This window comes from Cebus imitator, unplaced genomic scaffold, assembly GCF_001604975.1.
Source record: "Cebus imitator isolate Cc_AM_T3 unplaced genomic scaffold, Cebus_imitator-1.0 Scaffold749, whole genome shotgun sequence".
NCBI classification, from domain to species: domain Eukaryota; kingdom Metazoa; phylum Chordata; class Mammalia; order Primates; family Cebidae; genus Cebus; species Cebus imitator.
Window position 1 is genome coordinate 733075 of NW_016108064.1, and position 17951 is coordinate 751025.

Consider the following 17951-nt stretch of genomic DNA (forward strand, 5'->3'; position numbering starts at 1 on the left):
ACATAATTCACTATAAATATTCTTCCCATTTGCTGTCCAAAATATGTGGTTTTATAGCTGGACCCTAGGAAGCAGAGTGAATGGGCCTCCCCCATGTCCTAGGAGTGCGGAGAGAACCTTGCTCTCAGGCAGGCTGCTTAGCTGAGGTCTGAAGATGGCAGCTTGGTCTTCAGGAAAGTCCTGGGGGAGGGGTGGGGAACAGGTGCAGCTGTGCCAGGGAAGTGTCATATTAGGGGGAAGTTAAGCTGTGTTTCTCTTTGTTCAGAATACAGTAAATTCGCTTACAAGAAATGAGAGGGGGCAGCTCTGTCTTGTGTAGCAGAAGCAGCCACAAGGCAGATTTCAGTGTGGTGTAGGGCAGGTTTGAACCACTGTGCCTGTCCCAGGTGGCACAGTAATAGACCCCAGAATCATTTTCAATTAGATTTCGCACTCTCAATTTCCAGCTCCTCCTCGTGGTGGCATAAGTATCATACTTCCCTGGACTGATTCCTGATTCCAACACAACCTTGGAGTTGGAGAGTTCATGGTACAGAAGACGCTGTGGGGCCTTCCCCTCCTGGTGGAGGTACCAGTGGATGTAGAAGGCACCTTCTCCAGGAAGATCACAGGTGATTACAGCAGATGACCCAGTCTGCCCGGTGACTGACTTCGTTCTCCCTTCCAAGTTTGAAAATATCTGACTGGCTGCAATGAAAACAACACAGAATATAATGGGCATTCCTTAGTATGGCACACCTTGCAAAAGAAAACAAATAAAACCTGTGAGCCTTTCTGTAGGCAGCACACTCACCAGGAGGCAGGAAAGCTAGAAGCAGGGCTAGGGCCCACCCCATGCCTTCCTCTCCTGGGCCTTGGAAAGAAAGGGACCAGATGAAGAGGAGCAGAAAACCCTCTCAAAACTCAGGTCCCACCCAACAAGGAAGTGATCCCTAGCACAGAAGGTAGGGGTGGGAGCAGGTCTTCCTGAGTCAGAGGCAGAGAGAAGTGACTGAGGACCTGTGTTAGGGGACTCCCAAGCCTTCCTCCCAGAAGGGGTGGTGCCTGGGAGGACCTGCAGAGGAGCTCCTGCCTCTCTGATCAATCCTGTTCTCCAGCACCCTCCTGTGGCAGCTGAGAGCAGGTCCTCTGCAGAAGAGAGCCAGGGGCATGGAGAGCTCAGGCCTGCAGCAGAGGGAGTGCAGATGTGGGGGAAGCTGAGCCAGGAATTCACAGGCCCAGCCCTTGGAGCGGGCAGTGCAGGGCTTCTGATTAGGGCCCTGAAGCGCCTTCCTTTTCATATCTGCAAGGACACTGGAGGCAACACCCAGGGACACTCTGAGAAGACCTGAACCTGCTTTATTAACAGGACTGAGGGTCAGGTATGTTGGTGGGTTTGGACTCTCCTCCTGTATGTGATTCTGCGTGTGTGTGTGTGTGTGTGTGTGCGCGCGCGTGTGTGATCTCTTTATTAGAGGATTTCTGTTTGTTGAAATAGAAGTGTGAGTTTTGTTTTTTAAAAGTAGTACAGGGTGCTATGTCACGCAATATTTGGGACACACTTAAACTAAAAGCTTATTTATTTAAACTTTCAAATATTCTGGGTATTGCATATTTTATTTAGCAAACTTACCCTCACAAAGCAGACTGATACCTGCAGGAGACCTGGATTAACGGATGGCCAGATGGGTAATGAAACAAGTACAGTAAGATAACGGTGGAAATTCAGTAGTGCATATCCAGATTTCCCCTCTTCTATAACAAATATGTCTAAACTCATGTTTAAAACATGCAGAATAAGATGTAGAACAATGTCCGTCTCGGTTGTTGTGTTGACCTAGCTCAGAGAATTCAGTTTTTGATGTCATCACAGCTGGGAATGAGAAAGGGAGGGCCCTCCAGGTGATCTCCTCTGCCTCTGGACACACGTGCAGGAGATGAGGCTGCCGCAGGAGCGACTCTGAAAGCTGAGTTCTCAGGGTCCTTCTGAAGGAGGGAAGCTCACCTTCCCGATGCCGGGAGATCACCTGAGGTCAGGAGTTGCAGACCAGCCTGGCCAACATGGGGAAACCCCATCTCTACTAAAAATACAAACTTTAGCTGGGCGTGCTGGCATGTGCCTGTAATCCCAGCTGCTCGGGAGGCTGAGGCAGGAGAATCGCTTGAACCCGGGAGGTGGAGGTTGCAGTGAGCTGAGATTGCACCACTGCACTCCAGCCTGGGTGACAGAGTGAAACTCCATTTCAAAAATAAAAACAAAGAAAGAAAAAAAAAGAAATCTAGAATGGAATTTAAAATTTCCAAATGAATATTCTACATTATATTGATTTTAGTTCCATGTAAATATTTTACATATGCAAAACAAGTATAAAACAAAAAAACCCAACAAATTTCTAATTTTTAAAAATGAAAACTGAACAAATAAACTTAGTTATATGAATGTTGGCATGATCATATGGAGATAAGTTATTTCAGTCGATTTTATTGAAAAAGTCTTCTGATTCTGTACCCAAAAATGAAAGAGAGAGAAAAGAAAGGAAGGAAGGAAAAAAAGGAAGAAGGAAGGAAGGAAGGAAGGGAAGGAGGGAGGGAGGGGAAGGAGGGAGGGAGGGAGAGAGAAGGCAGAAAATCATAAAAGCAAGCAAGTAAATAAGAAAGGAGTGAGAAAAAAAAGGGAGGGCAGAGGAAGAGAATTTTCCACTGCATATCTAGGCCAAGTGTTTTAGTGGTAAGTATAGTATTACATATATTGTTATATACCTAAAAGAGGAGCACTGCTCTCAGCTGTGATCTCTGGATACATGATTCGATATAAATACCCTTCCCATTTGCTGTCCAAAGTATCTCAATCACAGCGGGACCCTAGGCATACCTGTGTGTCCTAGGAAGCAGAGTGAGTGGACATTCCCTGTGTCCTAGGAGAGCTGAGAGAACCTTGCTCTCAGGCAGGCTGCTTAGCTGAGGCCTGGAGATGGCAGCTTGGTCTTCAGGAAAGTCCTGGGGGAGGGGTGGGGAACAGGTGCAGCTGCTGCCAGGGGAGTGTGATATTAGGCGGAGATCAGGAGTGAAGCTGTGATTATCTTTGTACAGAATACAGTAAATTCAGTGGCAGGACATGAGAGGGGGCAGCTAAGGAGCCAAGGCAGATTTCAGTCTGGTGTAGGGCTGGTCTGAACCACTGTGCCTGTCCCAGGTGGCACAGTAATAGACCCCAGAATCATTTTCAATTAGATTTTGCAGTACCAATTTCCAGCTCCCCTTCAGGATTAGATAATTATCCTTCTTTCCTGGACTGATTCCTGAATCCAACACAATCTTGGACTGGTGGGTGTCATAGTACAGAAGACGCTGTAGGGCCTTGCCTTCCTGGTGGAAGTACCAGTGGATGTATCTGGCATTTTCTACCGGAAGATCACAAGTGATTACATCAGATGACCCGGTCCACCCGGTGACTAGCTTCGTTCTCCCTTCTAAGTTGGAAGATACCTGACTGACTGCAATGAAACAACACAAAATACGATGAGGCATTCCGTAGTATGGCACCACTTACAAAAGAAGAAAACAAAACCTGTGAGCCTCTCCGTAGGCAGCACACTCACCAGGAGGCAGGAAAGCTAGAAGCAGGGCTAGGGCCCACCCCATGCCTTCCTCTCTGGGGCCTTGGAAGGAAAGGGACCAGATGAAGAGGAGCACAACACCCTCTCAAAACTCAGGTCCCACTCAACAAGAAAGTGATCCCTAGCATAGAAGGCAGTGGGGGGAGCTGGTCTTCCTGAGTCACAGGCAGAAAGAAACTACTGATGATCTGTCTTAGGGGACTCCCAAGCCTTCCTCCCAGAAGGGGTGCTGCCTGGGAGGACCTGCAGAGGAGCTCCTGCCTCTCTGCTCAGGCCCGTTCTCTAGCGCCCTCCTGTGGCAGCTGAGAGTAGGTTCTCTGCAGAAGAGAGCCAGGGGCAAGGAGAGCTCAGGCCTGCAGCAGAGGGAGTGCAGACCTGGGGGAAGCTGAGCCTGGAGTTAACAGGCCCAGCCTTTGCATGGGGCAGTGCACAGCATGCTCACACCCTGCCCTTCAGAGTTTCATCAGGTAAGGCCACTGCCAGGGCCTCATTCTGCCAGGAATATTCTGATTAGGGCCCTGAACTGCCTTCCTTTTCACATCTGCAGGGACACTGGAGGCAACACCCAGGGCCACTCTGAGAAGGCCTGAACCTGCTTTATTGACAGTCAGGTATGTTGGTGGGTCTTGGACTTCCCTCTAAGTTGAATGAGCATGTGGAGGTGCGGTGTGTATTTGTGTCATCCTGTGTGAGTTTGTTTGTGTGTGTGGGGGGGTGCAAATGTGTGTGATCTTATTAGAGGATGTCTGTTCATTCAAGTAGTAGTGTGGCAATTTTTTTTTTAATTAGCACACAGTGCCATGTCATGCAATATTTGGGACATACTTAAACTAAAAACTCTTTTATCTGAACTTCCAAATTTCCTGGGTATTGCATATTTATTAAGCAACAGTACTCTCAGAAAGCAGACTGATATCTGCAGTGGGCCTGGATCCATAGATGGAGATACAGATGATAAAACAAGTCCAGTAAAATAATTGAGAATTCAGTAGTGCGTACACAGATTTTCACCTGCTCTATAACAAATATGCTTAGACACATGTTTAAAATATGCAGAATAAGATGTAGAACTGTGTCCCTCTCAGTTGTTGTGTTGGCCTAGCTCAGGGAATTCCATTTCTGCTGTCATCATCGCAGGGAATGAGAAACACTGGGGGCTCCGGGTGGTCTCCCTCTGCCTCTGGACCACACGTGCAGGACATGAGGCTGCTGCAGGAGCAGCTCTGAAAGCTGAGTAGTCAGGGTCCTTGAGAAGGGGGAAGCTCACCTGCCTTGGAGCCTGGAAAATCCTTCCTGGCACAGAGCTCTGATTATTTAAAAATGAGAAGGGAGAGAATTGCCGTCACATTAGAAGGCATAGAAAATCCTTAAAAAAGTAATAAGAGGAACAAACTCCAGTGCATTGTAAAATGAACTATAAAGCTACCATGCTGAAGAGAGGCACTCAAATAAAAAGATTCATGGAACGCAAAGGTAAGTCCAGAAAGAGAGCCACAGGTATGTAATATTTTGTCATGTCATAAAGTTGCATGTTAATATCCGCAAGTAAATACTTGATTATTATGTTCTCTTTTGGGAATTGACTTATCATATGAAAACAAATATTCCTGGGTTGATAACTTAAAAGGCACTAGAGATTTTGTTGTAATAAAACTGAAAACAGGAATTCATTAGACTTAAAACGGTGATGAATTGCAGACTAACTGTAGGTGACATTGGTCTCTCTGAGTCTGACATCATAATAGAGACCCTAGAAAAATTGATAGATTTTATTGACATATACAAAGTTTACCAAAAGGTGCTGAAATAAATAATAGCAAATGGTGAGAAATATTTTCAACACATTTGATAAAGGATCACTATCTCTAAAATAGCGTATATTAATTCTTACCACCAAATAAGAAAAAATTAATACCTCAACAGAATAGGCAAAGGGTATAAAAGGCAATTGACAAAAGAAGTATAAGTGGCCCGCAATGTTGTAAACTAGTGCCGGTACTTGTGAAGATTAGAAAATGCAAATAGAATGAACAAATCTTATTTTCTGAACCCCAAAGCATGGATTGAAAATGCTATCAAATTAAGGTATATGACTTAGGGAATGTTAGTTAACCCCTCAATTTATCATCTGCTGTATTCAAGAGGACTTTAACAGGTCAATAAGGTTTCTGTGAAGAGTCAATAAAATATACATGCAATGTGCTTAGTAGAGAAACTTCCAGAAAGTCAGTATCCATATTTACCAGCAGCATTATTGTTATTACTACAGTAATTATTGTATAAAAATTCCAGATATATCATGATAACAAGATCAAGTAATAAATGAATAAAATGTCAACAAAATTATGTAAATTTCTTTATCTAAACTTCTGAAGTATGTTCATCTTTACAAGCAAGACACAAAATGCAGACACCAAAAAATGAAAGATAATTAAAATGTATAAAAACCAATTATCAGAGGAAAAAAAATAGGACAGTCAGATAAAAACAATGCATACTGCACATATGACAAACGAAAGATGCATTCCTGAAACAGTGATAGACTTCTCAATAAATAAGAAAAAGTGAAAAAGTTCACCTGAACTGAAAAAGTTACTGTTACCTATAGGGTGAGAGAGAGAAGAGAAAAGAGAATTCTAGAATGGAAGCAAAAATCGCCAAATCTATCTTGTTTTATAGTTTTGACTTCAGTTCCATGTAAATGTTTTACATATGCAAATCAAAACTACACAACAAATTTCCAAAATATAAAAATGAAAAATTGAACCAATAAACAAGGTATATCAATATTGCCGTGAACATATAGAGAATTATTCCAGAAGATGTTGTTGAAAAAGTATTCTGATTGCGTGCCCAAAAATACAGAAAAGGAAGGAAAGAAAAGGAAAGAGAAGGAACGAAGTAAGGAAGGGAGGGAGGGAGGGAAGGAGAGAGGGAGGGAAGGAAGGAAGGAAGGAAGGAATGGGTGGGCAGGGGAAGGGAGGTGTAGAAAAATAGCAAGTAACCAAGAAAGTAGGAGAGAACAAAAAGGAGGGCAGAGGGAGAGAAGGTTCATCTGCATGTCTAGGCCGAGTGATTGAGTGGGAATTATAGTATTGCTTACCTTGTTATAGATATAAAAGATGGGTATCCAATCTGGACCAAGATTGGATATATGATTCAGGATAAATACCCTTTTTATTTGATGTCTAAAGTATCTCCCTTCACAGGTGGACCCTAGGTGGACATGTGTGTCCTAGGAAGCAGAGTGAGCGGACATTCCCTGTGTCCCAGGAGAGCTGAGAGAACCTTGCTCTCAGGCAGGCTGCTTAGCTGAGGCCTGGAGGTGGCAGCTTGGTCTTCAGGAAAGTCCTGGGGGAGGGGTGGGGAACAGGTGCAGCTGTGCCAGGGGAGTGTGATATTAGGGGGAGATCAGGGGTGAAGCTATGTTTCTCTTTCTACAGAATACAGTAAATTCGGTGGCAGGAAATGAGAGGGGGCAGCTCTGTCTTGTGTAGCAGAAGCAGCCACAAGGCAGATTTCAGTGTGGTGTAGGGCAGGTCTGAACCACTGTGCCTGTCCCAGGTGGCACAATAATAGACCCCAGAATCATTTTCAATTAGATTTTGCAGTTTCAATTTCCACCTCCTCCTAGTGATTGGAAAACTATTATACTTCCCTGAACTGGGGTTGGAGCGGTCATGGTACAGAAGACACTGCAGGGCCTTCCCCTCCTGGTGGAGGTACCAGTGGATGTATAAGGTATTTTCCCCAGGAAGATGACAAGTGATTACAGCAGATGACCCTGTTGTCCCAGTGACTGACTTCATTCTCCCTTCCAAGTTGGAAGATATCTGACTGGCTGCAATGGGAACAACACAAAACATAATGAGGCATTCCTTAGTATGGCATCCCTTGCAAAAAACAAACAAACAAACAAAACCCGTGAGCCTCTCTGTAGGCAGCACACTCACCAGGAGGCAGGAAAGTTAGAAGCAGGGCTAGGGCCCACCCCATGCCTTCCTCTCTCGGGCCTTGGAAGAAAAGGGACCAGATGAACAGGAGCACAAGACCTTCTCAAAACTCAGGTCCCACTCAACAAGGAAGTGATCCTTAGCACAGTGCGGGGAGCAGGTCTTCCTGGGTCACAGACAGAGGGAAGTGACTGAGGACCTGTCTTAGGGGACTCCCAAGCCTTCCTCCCAGAAGGGGTGGTGCCTGGGAGGATCTGCAGAGGAGCTCCTGCCTCTCTGCTCAGGCCTGTTCTCCAGCACCCTCCGGTGGCAGCTGAGAGAGTGACAGGGGCATAGAGAGCTCAGGCCTGCAGCAGAGGGAGTGCAGATGTGGGGGAAGCTGACTCTGGAGTTAACAGGCCCAGCCCTGGGGGATCCTTGCGGGGATCCTTGCAGAGTTTCAGCAGGTAAGGCCACTGCCAGGGCCTCATTCTGCCAGGCCCATTTTAGGGCCCTAAATTGCCATCTTTTTCACATCTGAAAGGACACTGGAGGCAGCACCCAGAGGCACTCAGGGCAAGCCTGAACCTTCTGTATTCACAGGACTGAAAATCAGGTATGTTGGGGGCCTTGGACTTCCCTCTAAGGTAAATGGTTGTGTGGAGTGAGCAGATGTTTCTGTCATCCTGTATGAGTTTGTGTGTGGGGGGTACACATGTGAGTCATCTCTTTATTAGAGGATTTCTCTTCAATCAGGTAGAAGTGTGAGGTTTCTTTGTTTGTTTTTAGTAGTACAGGGTGCCAGGCCATGCAATATTTGGGACATACTCAAACTAAAACTTATTTATCTGAACTTACAAATTTCCTGGGTATTGGATATTTTATTTAGCAACCAAACCCTCACAAAGCTGACTGATATCTGCAGTGGACCTGGATTCCTAGATGGAGATACAGATGATAAAACAAGTCCAGTAAAATAATTGTGAGAATTCAGTTGTGTATACACAGATTTTCACCTCCTCTGTAACAAATATGCTTAGACACATATTTAAAATGTACAGAATAAGATGTAGAACAATGTCCCTCTCGGTTGTTGTGTTGGCCCAGCTCAGAGAATTGTTTCTGCTGTCATCACAGCTGGGAACGTGAAAGGCAAGGGGCTCCAGTCCCTCTGCCTCTGGACCACGCGTGCAGGACATGAGGCTGCCACAGGATCAGCTCTGAAAGCTGAGTCCTCAGAGTCCTTGTGAAGGAGGGAAGCTTACCTGCCTGGGAACCTGGAAAATCCTGCCTGAACCTCTCATGGTTTATAAATGAGAAGGGAGAGAATTGCTATCACATTAGAAGGCATAGAAAATCCTTAAAACAAATAAGTAATAAGAGAAGCAAACTCCACTGGAATGTAAAATGAATTATAAAGCTACCATGCTGAAGAGAGGCAAATACTGGCCCTAGGATGAAAAGATTCATGAACACAGTGGAAAGTACAGAAAGAGAACCACAGGTATGTAATATTTTATCATGTTATAAAGTTGTATGTTAATATCCACAAAGAAATACTTGATTATTTAATATGTTTTCCTTTGGAAATTGACTTACCATATGGAAACACATATTCTTGGGTTGCTAACTTAAAAGGTACAAATAGAGATTTAGTTGTAATAAAACTGAAACTGGAAATCATTAGACTTAAACGATGATGAATTGCACACTAATTATAGGTGACATTGTTCTCTCTGAGCCTGACATCATAATAGAGACCCTAGAAAAATTGATAGATTTTATTAAAAGTAATATACAAAGTTCAGTTTACCAGTGGTGCAAAAAATAATACCAAATGATGAGAAATATTTTCAACTAGTTTGATCAAGTACCACTATCTCTAAAATGGTTTATATTAATTCTTACAAACAAATGAAAAAATCCTCCAAAACAAGAATAGGCACAGAATATGACTAGACAATTCTCAAAAGAAGAACTATAAATGGCCTATAAAGCTGTAAAATAATGCTGGAACTCCAAAGAGGAGGGAATGCAAATTGAATCAATACATCTCATTTTTGGAACCACAGAGCTTGGATTGCAATCACTGCCAAATTAAAGTATATGACTTAGGGGATGTCACTTAACCCTGTAATTTCTTCTGTGTTACATTCAATGGTACTTTAAACCCTTTATGATGTTTCTGTGTAGGTTAAATAAAGTCTGCATGTAATGTGCTTAGCACATTAACTACCAGAATATCAGTGCCCATATTTACCAGCAATATTATTATTATTAATTTTTTTTTTTTTAGGCATAGTCTTGCTCTGTTGCCCAAACTGGAGTGCAATAGTGTGATCTTAGCTCACTGACACCTCCACCTTCCAGGCTCAAGAGAATCTCCTGCCTCAGCCTCCAAAGTGGATGGGACTACATGTGTGCGCCACTACAGCCAGCTAATTTCTTATATTTTTAGTAGAGACAGGCTTTCACCACTTTGGCTAAGCTGGTCTCAATCTCCTGGCCTCAAGAGATCCTAACGACTCGACTACCCCAATGCTGGAATTCCAGGCATGAGCCACCGGGCCTGGCCAGTATTCATATTATTAATATAGTAATTATTGTATAAAAATCCTGATAGATCGATGATGCCATCATTCAATAATCAATGCATAAAAACATTCAAATAAATGATATGGACTTCTTTATGCAAACTTATGAAGTATGTGCACCTTTAGAAGTAAGACACAAAATCCAGACACAGAAAAATAAAAGATTGTTTAAAATGTATAAAAACCCAATACAAGAATGAAAATATAAATATGGCATTGAAAAAGAAACAATACATACGGCACTATTACAGAGTGGAAAAGTTCAAGTGAACTGATGAAAGTATTTTTACCTATAGGGTCAGGGAGAAAAGAGGAATGAGAAATCTAGAATGGAAGCTAAAAGCTTCAAATGCATCATCTTTTAAAATTTTGACTTCAGTTCCAGGTAAGTGGTTTATGTATACAAAACAAATATGAAACAGAACATAATAATAAAAAAATTCAAAATATAGAAATAAAAACCAAACAAACTAGCTATATCAATGTTGGAATGAACAAATAGAGGAAATAATTTCAAATGATTTTGCAGAAGAACTATTCTAATTATGTAGCCAAAATGGAAAGAGAAAAGGAAGGAAGAAAAAAAAGAAGGAAAATTGATGGAAGGAATGGAGGAAGGAAGAAAAGAAGGAAGGAAGGAAGGGAGGGAGGGGGAGAAAAATAATAAAGCAAGTAAGAAAGGAGAGAGAAAAAAGGGAAGGCAGAGGGAGAGAATGAGCAACTGCACATCTAGGCCTAGTGATTGAGTGGGAATTACAGTATTGCGTATACTGTTATAGACATAAGGAATAAGCATCACTCTCAGATGCGATCTCCGGACCAAGATTGGATACATGATTCAGTATAAATACCCTTCCCATTTGCTGTCCAAAATATCTCGCCTCACAGCTGGACTCTAGGTGTAGCTACTGTCCTAGAAATCAGAAAGAGTGGGCCTCCCCCATAGAGCAGAGAGAACATTCTCCCTGGACAGGCTGCTTAGCTGAGGCCTGGAGGTGGCAGCTTGGTCTTCAGGAAAGTCCTGGGGGAGGGGTGGGGAACAGGTGCAGCTGCTGCCAGGGGAGTGTGATATTAGGCGGAGATCGGGAGTGAAGCTGTGTTTTACTTTGTACAGAATACAGTAAATTCAGTGGCAGGAAATGAGAGGGGCAGCTCTGTCTTGTGCAGCAGGAGCAGCCACAAGGCAGGTTTTCAGTGTGGTGTAGGCAGGTCTGAACCACTGTGTCTGTCCCAGGCGCCACAGTAATAGACCGCAGAATCATTTTCAATTAGATTTTGCAGTCTCGATTTCCAGCTTCTTCTCCTGCTTGTGTAAGTATCATACATTCCTAGACTGATTCCCGATTCCGACACAATATTGGAGTTGGAGAGGTCATAGTACAGAAGACGCTGTGGGGCCTTCCCCTCCTGGTGGAGGTACCAGTGGATGTATAAGGTATTTTCTACAGGAAGATCACAAGTGATTACAGCAGATGACCCAGTTGGCCCAGTGGCTGTCTTCATTCTCCCAAGTTGGAAGATTTCTGACTGGCTGCAATGGGAACAAAACAAAATATAATGAGGAATTACTTAGTACGGCACCCTTGCACAAGAAGAAAATGAAACAAAATAAAATAAAACCCGTGAGCCTCTCCTTAGGCAGCACACTCACCAGGAGGCAGGAAAGCTAGAAGCATGCCTTCCTATCTGGGGCCTTCAAAGGAAAGGGACCAGATGAAGAGGAGCACAAGACCCTCTCAAAACTCAGATCTAACTCAAAAAGGAAGTGATCCCTAGCACAGAAGGCAGTGGGAGAGCTGGTCTTCCTGAGTCACAGAGAAAAGTGTCTTAGGGGACTCCCAAGCCTTCCTCCCAGAAGGGGTGCTGCCTGGGAGGACCTGCAGAGGAGCTCCTGCCTCTCTGCTCAGACCCATTCTCCAGCGCCCTCCTGTGGCAGCTGAGAGCAGGTTCTCTGCAGAAGACAGCCAGGGGCAAGGAGAGCTCAGGCCTGCAGCAGAGGGAGTGCAGATGTGGGGGAAGCTGAACCTGGAGTTAACAGGCCCAGCCCTTGGAAGGGGCAGTGCACAGCACGCTCACACCCTGCACTTCAATGTTTCAGCAGGTATGGCCGCTGCCAGGGCCTCATTCTGCTAGGAAGATTCTGATTAGGGCCCTGAACCGCCTTCCTTTTCACATCTGCAGGGACACTGGATCAACACCCAGGGGCACTCTGAGAAGGCCTGAACCTGCTTTATTGACAGGACTGAGGGTCAGGTATGTTGGTGGGTCTTGGACTTCCCTCCAAGGTAAATGGCTGTGTGTGTGTGATCCTGGGTGAGTGTGTATGTGTGTATGTTTCTCTGTGTGTGTGCACACGTTCCTCTGTGTGTGATCTCTTTATTAGAGGATTTCAGTTCATTGAAGTACAAGTGTGAGTTGTTTTTTTTTAAGTAGTGCCGGGTGCTATGTCATGCAATAGTTGAGATATACTAAACTAAACACTTATTTATCTGAACTTCCAAATTTCCTGGATATTGCATATTTTATTTAGCAACTGTACCCCCAAAAAGCAGACTGATATCTGCAGTGAACCTGGATTCACAGATGGAGATACAGGTGATAAAACAAGTATGTTAAAATAATTGTGAAAATTCAGTAGTGCATACACAGATTTTCACCTCTTCTATAACAAGTATGTTTAGACACATTTAAAATATGCATAATAAGATGGAGAACATGTCCCTCTTGGGTGTTGTGTTGGCCAGGCTCAGAGAATTCCGTTTCTGCTGTCATCAGAGCTGGGAATGAGAAAGACTGGGGGCTCCAGGTGGTCTCCCACTGCCTCTGGACCACACGTGCAGGACACGAGGCTGCCGCAGGAGCAGCTCTGAAAGCTTGAGTCCTCAGGGTCCTTGTGAAGGAGGGACGCTCACCTGCCTTGGAGCCTGGAAAATCCTGCCTGGGACAGAACTCTCATGGTTTAAAAATGAGAAGGAAGAGAATTACCATCACATTAGAAGGCATAGAAAATCATTAAAACAAAAAACTAATAAGAGAAGCAAATGTAAAAGGAACTGTGCTGAGGAGAGGCCAATATTGGCATGAGAATGAAAATATTCATGGAATGCAGTGGTAAGTCCAGAAACACAGCCACGAGTATGTATAATTTTATCATGTCATAAAGTTGTATGTTAATATCCACAAAGAAATACTTGATTAATATTTTCTTCTTTGGGAATTGACTTGCCATATGGAAACACATATTCTTGGCTTGCTAAATTAAACAGCACAAATAGAAATTTAGTTGTAATAAAACTGAAAACAGGAAATCATTAGACTTAAATGATGATGAATTGCATACTAATTATAGGTGACATTGTTCTCTCTGAGCCTGACATCATAATAGAGACCTTAGAAAAATTAATAGATTTTATTAAAAGTAATATACAAAGTTCAGTTCACCAACAGGTGCCCAAAATAAATAATAGCAAATGAAGAGAAAAATTTTCAACACGTTTGATAGAAGAGCACTGTCTCTAAAATGGTGTATATCAATTCTCACAAACAAATAAGAAAAATTAATACCTCAATGGAAGAAGAGGCAAAGAGTATGAAAAGGCAGTTCACAAAAGATGTATAATCAGCCTATAAAATTGTAAAATAATGCTAGTATTCATAAAGATAAGAAAATGCAAATGGAACAAATCTCACTTTCTGAACTCCAGAGCTTGGATTGAAATTGCGATCAAATTAAAATATACGACTTAGGGAATGTTACATAAACCCTCAATTCTCATCTGCTATATTCAATGGTGCTTTAATCTGTCAATAAGGTATCTGTGAGGATTCAATAACATATGCATGTAATATACTGACTTACTGGTACAGTAACTACCACAAAGTCAGTACCCAATTTGCCATCAGTATTTTTATTATTACTATGGTAATTATTGTATAAAAATTCCAGATATATCAATATCAAGTAATGAATCAAATATTAATGAAATGGTATGAATATCTTTGTGCATACTCCGAAGTATGTTCACCTTTCCAAGTAAGACACAAAATCCAGATGCCAGAAAATAAAAGATTGATTAAAATGTATAAAAACCGATTATCACAGCAAAAAATAAATATGACATTCCAATAGAAACAGTGCATACTGCACATATGACAAACAAAATACGTATTTCTGAAATAGTGATAGACGTCTGAGTGAATAAGAAAAAGTGAAAAAGCTCAACTGAACCGAAAAAGATATTGTTGCCTATAGGATGAGAGAGAGAAGAGGAAAGAGAATTCTAGAATGGAAGTTAAAATCTCTGAATCTATCATGTTTTATAATTTTTGGCGTCAGTTCCATGTAAATGTTTCACAGACACAAATCAAATCTACACAACAAACTTCCAGAATATAAAACCAAAGATGGAACAAATAAACCAGGTGTATCAATGTCGATGATTTTGGTGAAAAGTATTATGATTGTGTGCCCAAAAAAGAAAGAGGCAGGAAGGAAGGAAAGAAGGAAGGAAGGAAGGAAGGTAGGTCAGAACAAGGGAGGTAGGGAACGAGGGAGGGAAGTGGGAAGCAAGCTAGGGACTGAGCTAGGGAGGGAAGAAGGGAGGGAGGGAGGAGAGGTCAGGGGAAGAGAAGTGTAGAAAAATAGCAAGTAACCAAGAAAGTAGAGAAAGAATAAGGAGGGCAGTGGAAGAGAAGGTTCAACTGCACATCTAGGCCGAGTAATTTAGTGGTGATTATATTACTCCTTATATTGCTATAGACATAGGAGATGAACACCACTCAAAGCTGCAATCTCTAGACAATGACTGGATACATGATCCAGTATAAATATCCTTCCCATTTTCTGTCCAAAATCTCTCTCTTGACAGCTGGACACTAGGGAGCTGACTGAGTGGGCCTCACCCATGTCCTAGGAGAGCTGAGAGAGCCTTGCTCTCAGGCAGGCTGCTTAGCTGAGGCCTGGAGATGGCAGCTTGGTCTTCAGGAGAGTCCTGGGGGAGGGGTGGGGAACAGGTGCAGCTGCTGCCAGGGAGTGTGATATTAGGGGGAAGTCAGGAGTAAAACTGTGTTTCTCTTTGTACAGAATACAGTAAATTCAGTGGCAGGAAATGAGAGGGGACAGCTCTATCTTCTGTACTACAAGCTGCCACAAGGCAGATTTCAGTGTGGTGTAGGCAGGTCTGAACCACTGTGCCTGTCCCAGCTGGCAAAATAATAGACCCCAGAATAATTTTCAATTAGATTTTGCACTATCAATTTCGAGCTCCTCCTCATGATTGCATAGCTATCCATCTGCCCTGGACTGATTCCTGAATCCAACATAACCCTGGTGTTGTAGGTGTCACACTACAGAAGACGCTGTGGGGCCTTCCCCTCCTGGTGGAGGTACCAGTGGATGTATAAGGTATTTTCTCCAGGAAGATCACAAGTGATTACAGCAGACGACCCTGTTGTTCCAGTGACTGTCTTCATTCTCCCTTCTAAGTTGGAAGATTTCTGACTGCCTGTAATGGGAACAACACAAAATATAATGAGGCATTCCTTAGTATGGCACACCTTGCAAAAGAAGAAAAAACCCGTGAGCCTCTCTGTAGGCAGCACACTCACCAGGAGGCAGGAAAGCTAGAAGCAGGGCTAGGACCCACCCATGGCTTCCTGTCTGGGGCATTGGAAGGAAAGGGACCAGATGAAGAGGAGCAGAACACCCTATCAAAACTCAGGTCCCACTCAACAAGGAAGTGATCCCTGGCACAGAAGGCAGTCAGGGAGCTGGTCTTCCTGAGTTACAGGCAGAGAGAACTGACTAAAGATCTGTCTTAGGGGACTCCCAAGCTTTCCTCCCAGAAGGGGTGGTGCCTGGGAGGACCTGCAGAGCAGCACCTGCCTCTCTGCTCAGGCCCGTTCTCCAGCGCCCTCCTGTGGCAGCTGAGAGCAAGTTCTCTGCAGAAGAGAGCCAGGGGCAAGGAGAGCTCAGGCCTGCGGTGGAGGGAGTGCAGATCTGGGGGAAGCTGAGCCTGGAGTTAACAGACCCAGCCCTTGGACCGGGCAGTGCACAGCAGGCTCACACCCTGCACTGTAGCGTTTGCGCAAGTAAAGCCGCTGCCAAGGCCTCATTCTGCCAGAAGCTTCTGATTAGGGCCAGGAACCACCTTCCTTTTCGAATCTGCAAGGAAACAGGAGGCAGCACACAAGGCTACTCTGCTTTATTAACAGGACTGAGGGTGAGGTATGTTGGTGGGTCTTGGACTCTCCTCTAAATTAAATGGGTGTGTGGAGCGGGGGGTGAAGGTGGGCCGTGCATGGGATTCTGTGGGTGTGGTCACTTTATTAGAGGTTTTTTATGCATTGAAGTACGAGTGTGGGTTTTTTGGTTTTTTAAAGTAATACAGGATGATGTGTCATGCAATATTTGGAACATACTTAAACTAAAAACTTGGTATTTATCTGCACTTCCACATTTCCGGGGTACTCGATACTTTATTTGGCAGCCCTACCCTCAGAGCTCAGACTGCTATCTGCAGGGCACCTGGTTTCTCAGATGGAGATCTAGGCAACAAAACGAGTCCAGTAAAACAATCGTGAAAATCCAGTAGTGCACACAGATTTTCACCTCCTCTGTAGCAAATATGTTTAGACACATGTTTAAAATATGCAGAATAAGATGCAGAGCTGTGTCCCTCTCGGTTGTTGTGTTGGCCTAGCTCAGAGAATTCAGTTTCTGCTGTCATCCCAGCTGGGAAAGAGAAAGGCACGCGACTCCAGGTGGTCTCCATCTGCCTCTGGGCCACACGTGCAGGACATTAGGCTGCCGCAGGAGCAGCTCAAAGCTGAGTTCTCAGAGACCTTGTAGAGGAGGAAAGCTTGCCTGCCTTGGAGCCTGACAAAACCTTTCTGGACAGAAGTGTCATGGTTTATAAATGAGAAGGGAGAGAACTGAGATCACATTAGAATGCACAGAAAATTCTTAAAACAAAAATATGATGAGTGAAACTTTATCAGAATGTGAAAAGAACTCTAAAGCTACAGTGCTGAAGAGGGGGCAGTGCTGGAACTACAGTGAAAAGGTTCATAGAACACAGTGGAAAATGCAGGAAGAGAGCCATGCGTATGTAATATTTTACCATGTGATAAAATGGTACGTTAATATCTACAAGGAAATAGTCAATTATTTAATAAGACCTCTTTTGTGTATTGACTTACCATGTGGAAACTAACATTCTGGAATTTCTACCTTACCAGTAACAACCAGTGATGCAGTTGTAATTTAGAAAATCATTAAGGAAATGATGAACTGCATAAAATTCTAGGTGAGATTGGCCTTCTAAGCCTGACATCAAACTAGAGACCCTAGAAAAGTTGATAACTTTTATTGTTTTTTGTTTCAAAGTTCAATTCAACAAATGGTGGCAGATATAAATAGTAACAAATGAGGAAACATATTTTCAACACATTTGATGAAGGGTATCTCTAAAATGGTGTATATTAATTCTTATGAACCAATAAGAAAATATTAATTCCCAAAGAAGTATAGGCAGAGTATAACAAGACAAATCACAGAAGAACTCTAAATGACCTATGAGGGTGTAAAATAATGCTAGTACTCCTGAAGATGAGGGAATGCTAATTGAATTAACAAATCTCATTTTTCGGAACCACAGAGCTTGGATTGCAAACATTGTCAAATTAAAGGATATGACTTAAGGAAGGTCAGTCAACCCCTGAATTTCTTCTGTGTTACATTCAATGGTATTTTCATTCCTGAAGTTTCTATGTAGATTAAATAAAATATGCATATCATGTGCTTAGTACATTAACTACCAGAATGTCAG

At 43.2% G+C, this 17951-nt stretch overlaps 1 long non-coding RNA gene, 1 pseudogene and 2 gene segments (V, D, J or C); 1 reads left to right on the plus strand and 3 right to left on the minus strand.

The window, feature by feature from the left end:
* Positions 1-229: 229 nt before the first annotated feature.
* LOC119469622 lies at positions 230-975 on the minus strand. The segment is given in 2 exon segments: positions 230-687; positions 794-975. Coding segments are annotated over 2 exon segments (501 nt in total).
* Positions 976-2669: 1694 nt separating this feature from the next.
* On the minus strand, positions 2670-3970 carry LOC108296857. The segment is given in 2 exon segments: positions 2670-3473; positions 3579-3970. Coding segments are annotated over 2 exon segments (408 nt in total).
* Positions 3971-7921: 3951 nt separating this feature from the next.
* On the plus strand, positions 7922-14647 carry LOC119469626. Its single transcript, XR_005198464.1, has 3 exons — positions 7922-8144; positions 8666-9032; positions 12304-14647. It is a non-coding gene; the product is annotated as an uncharacterized LOC119469626 (long non-coding RNA).
* An 821-nt stretch (positions 14648-15468) lies between these two features.
* LOC108296858 overlaps positions 15469-17951 on the minus strand; it is a 4584-nt pseudogene continuing 2101 nt past the window's right edge.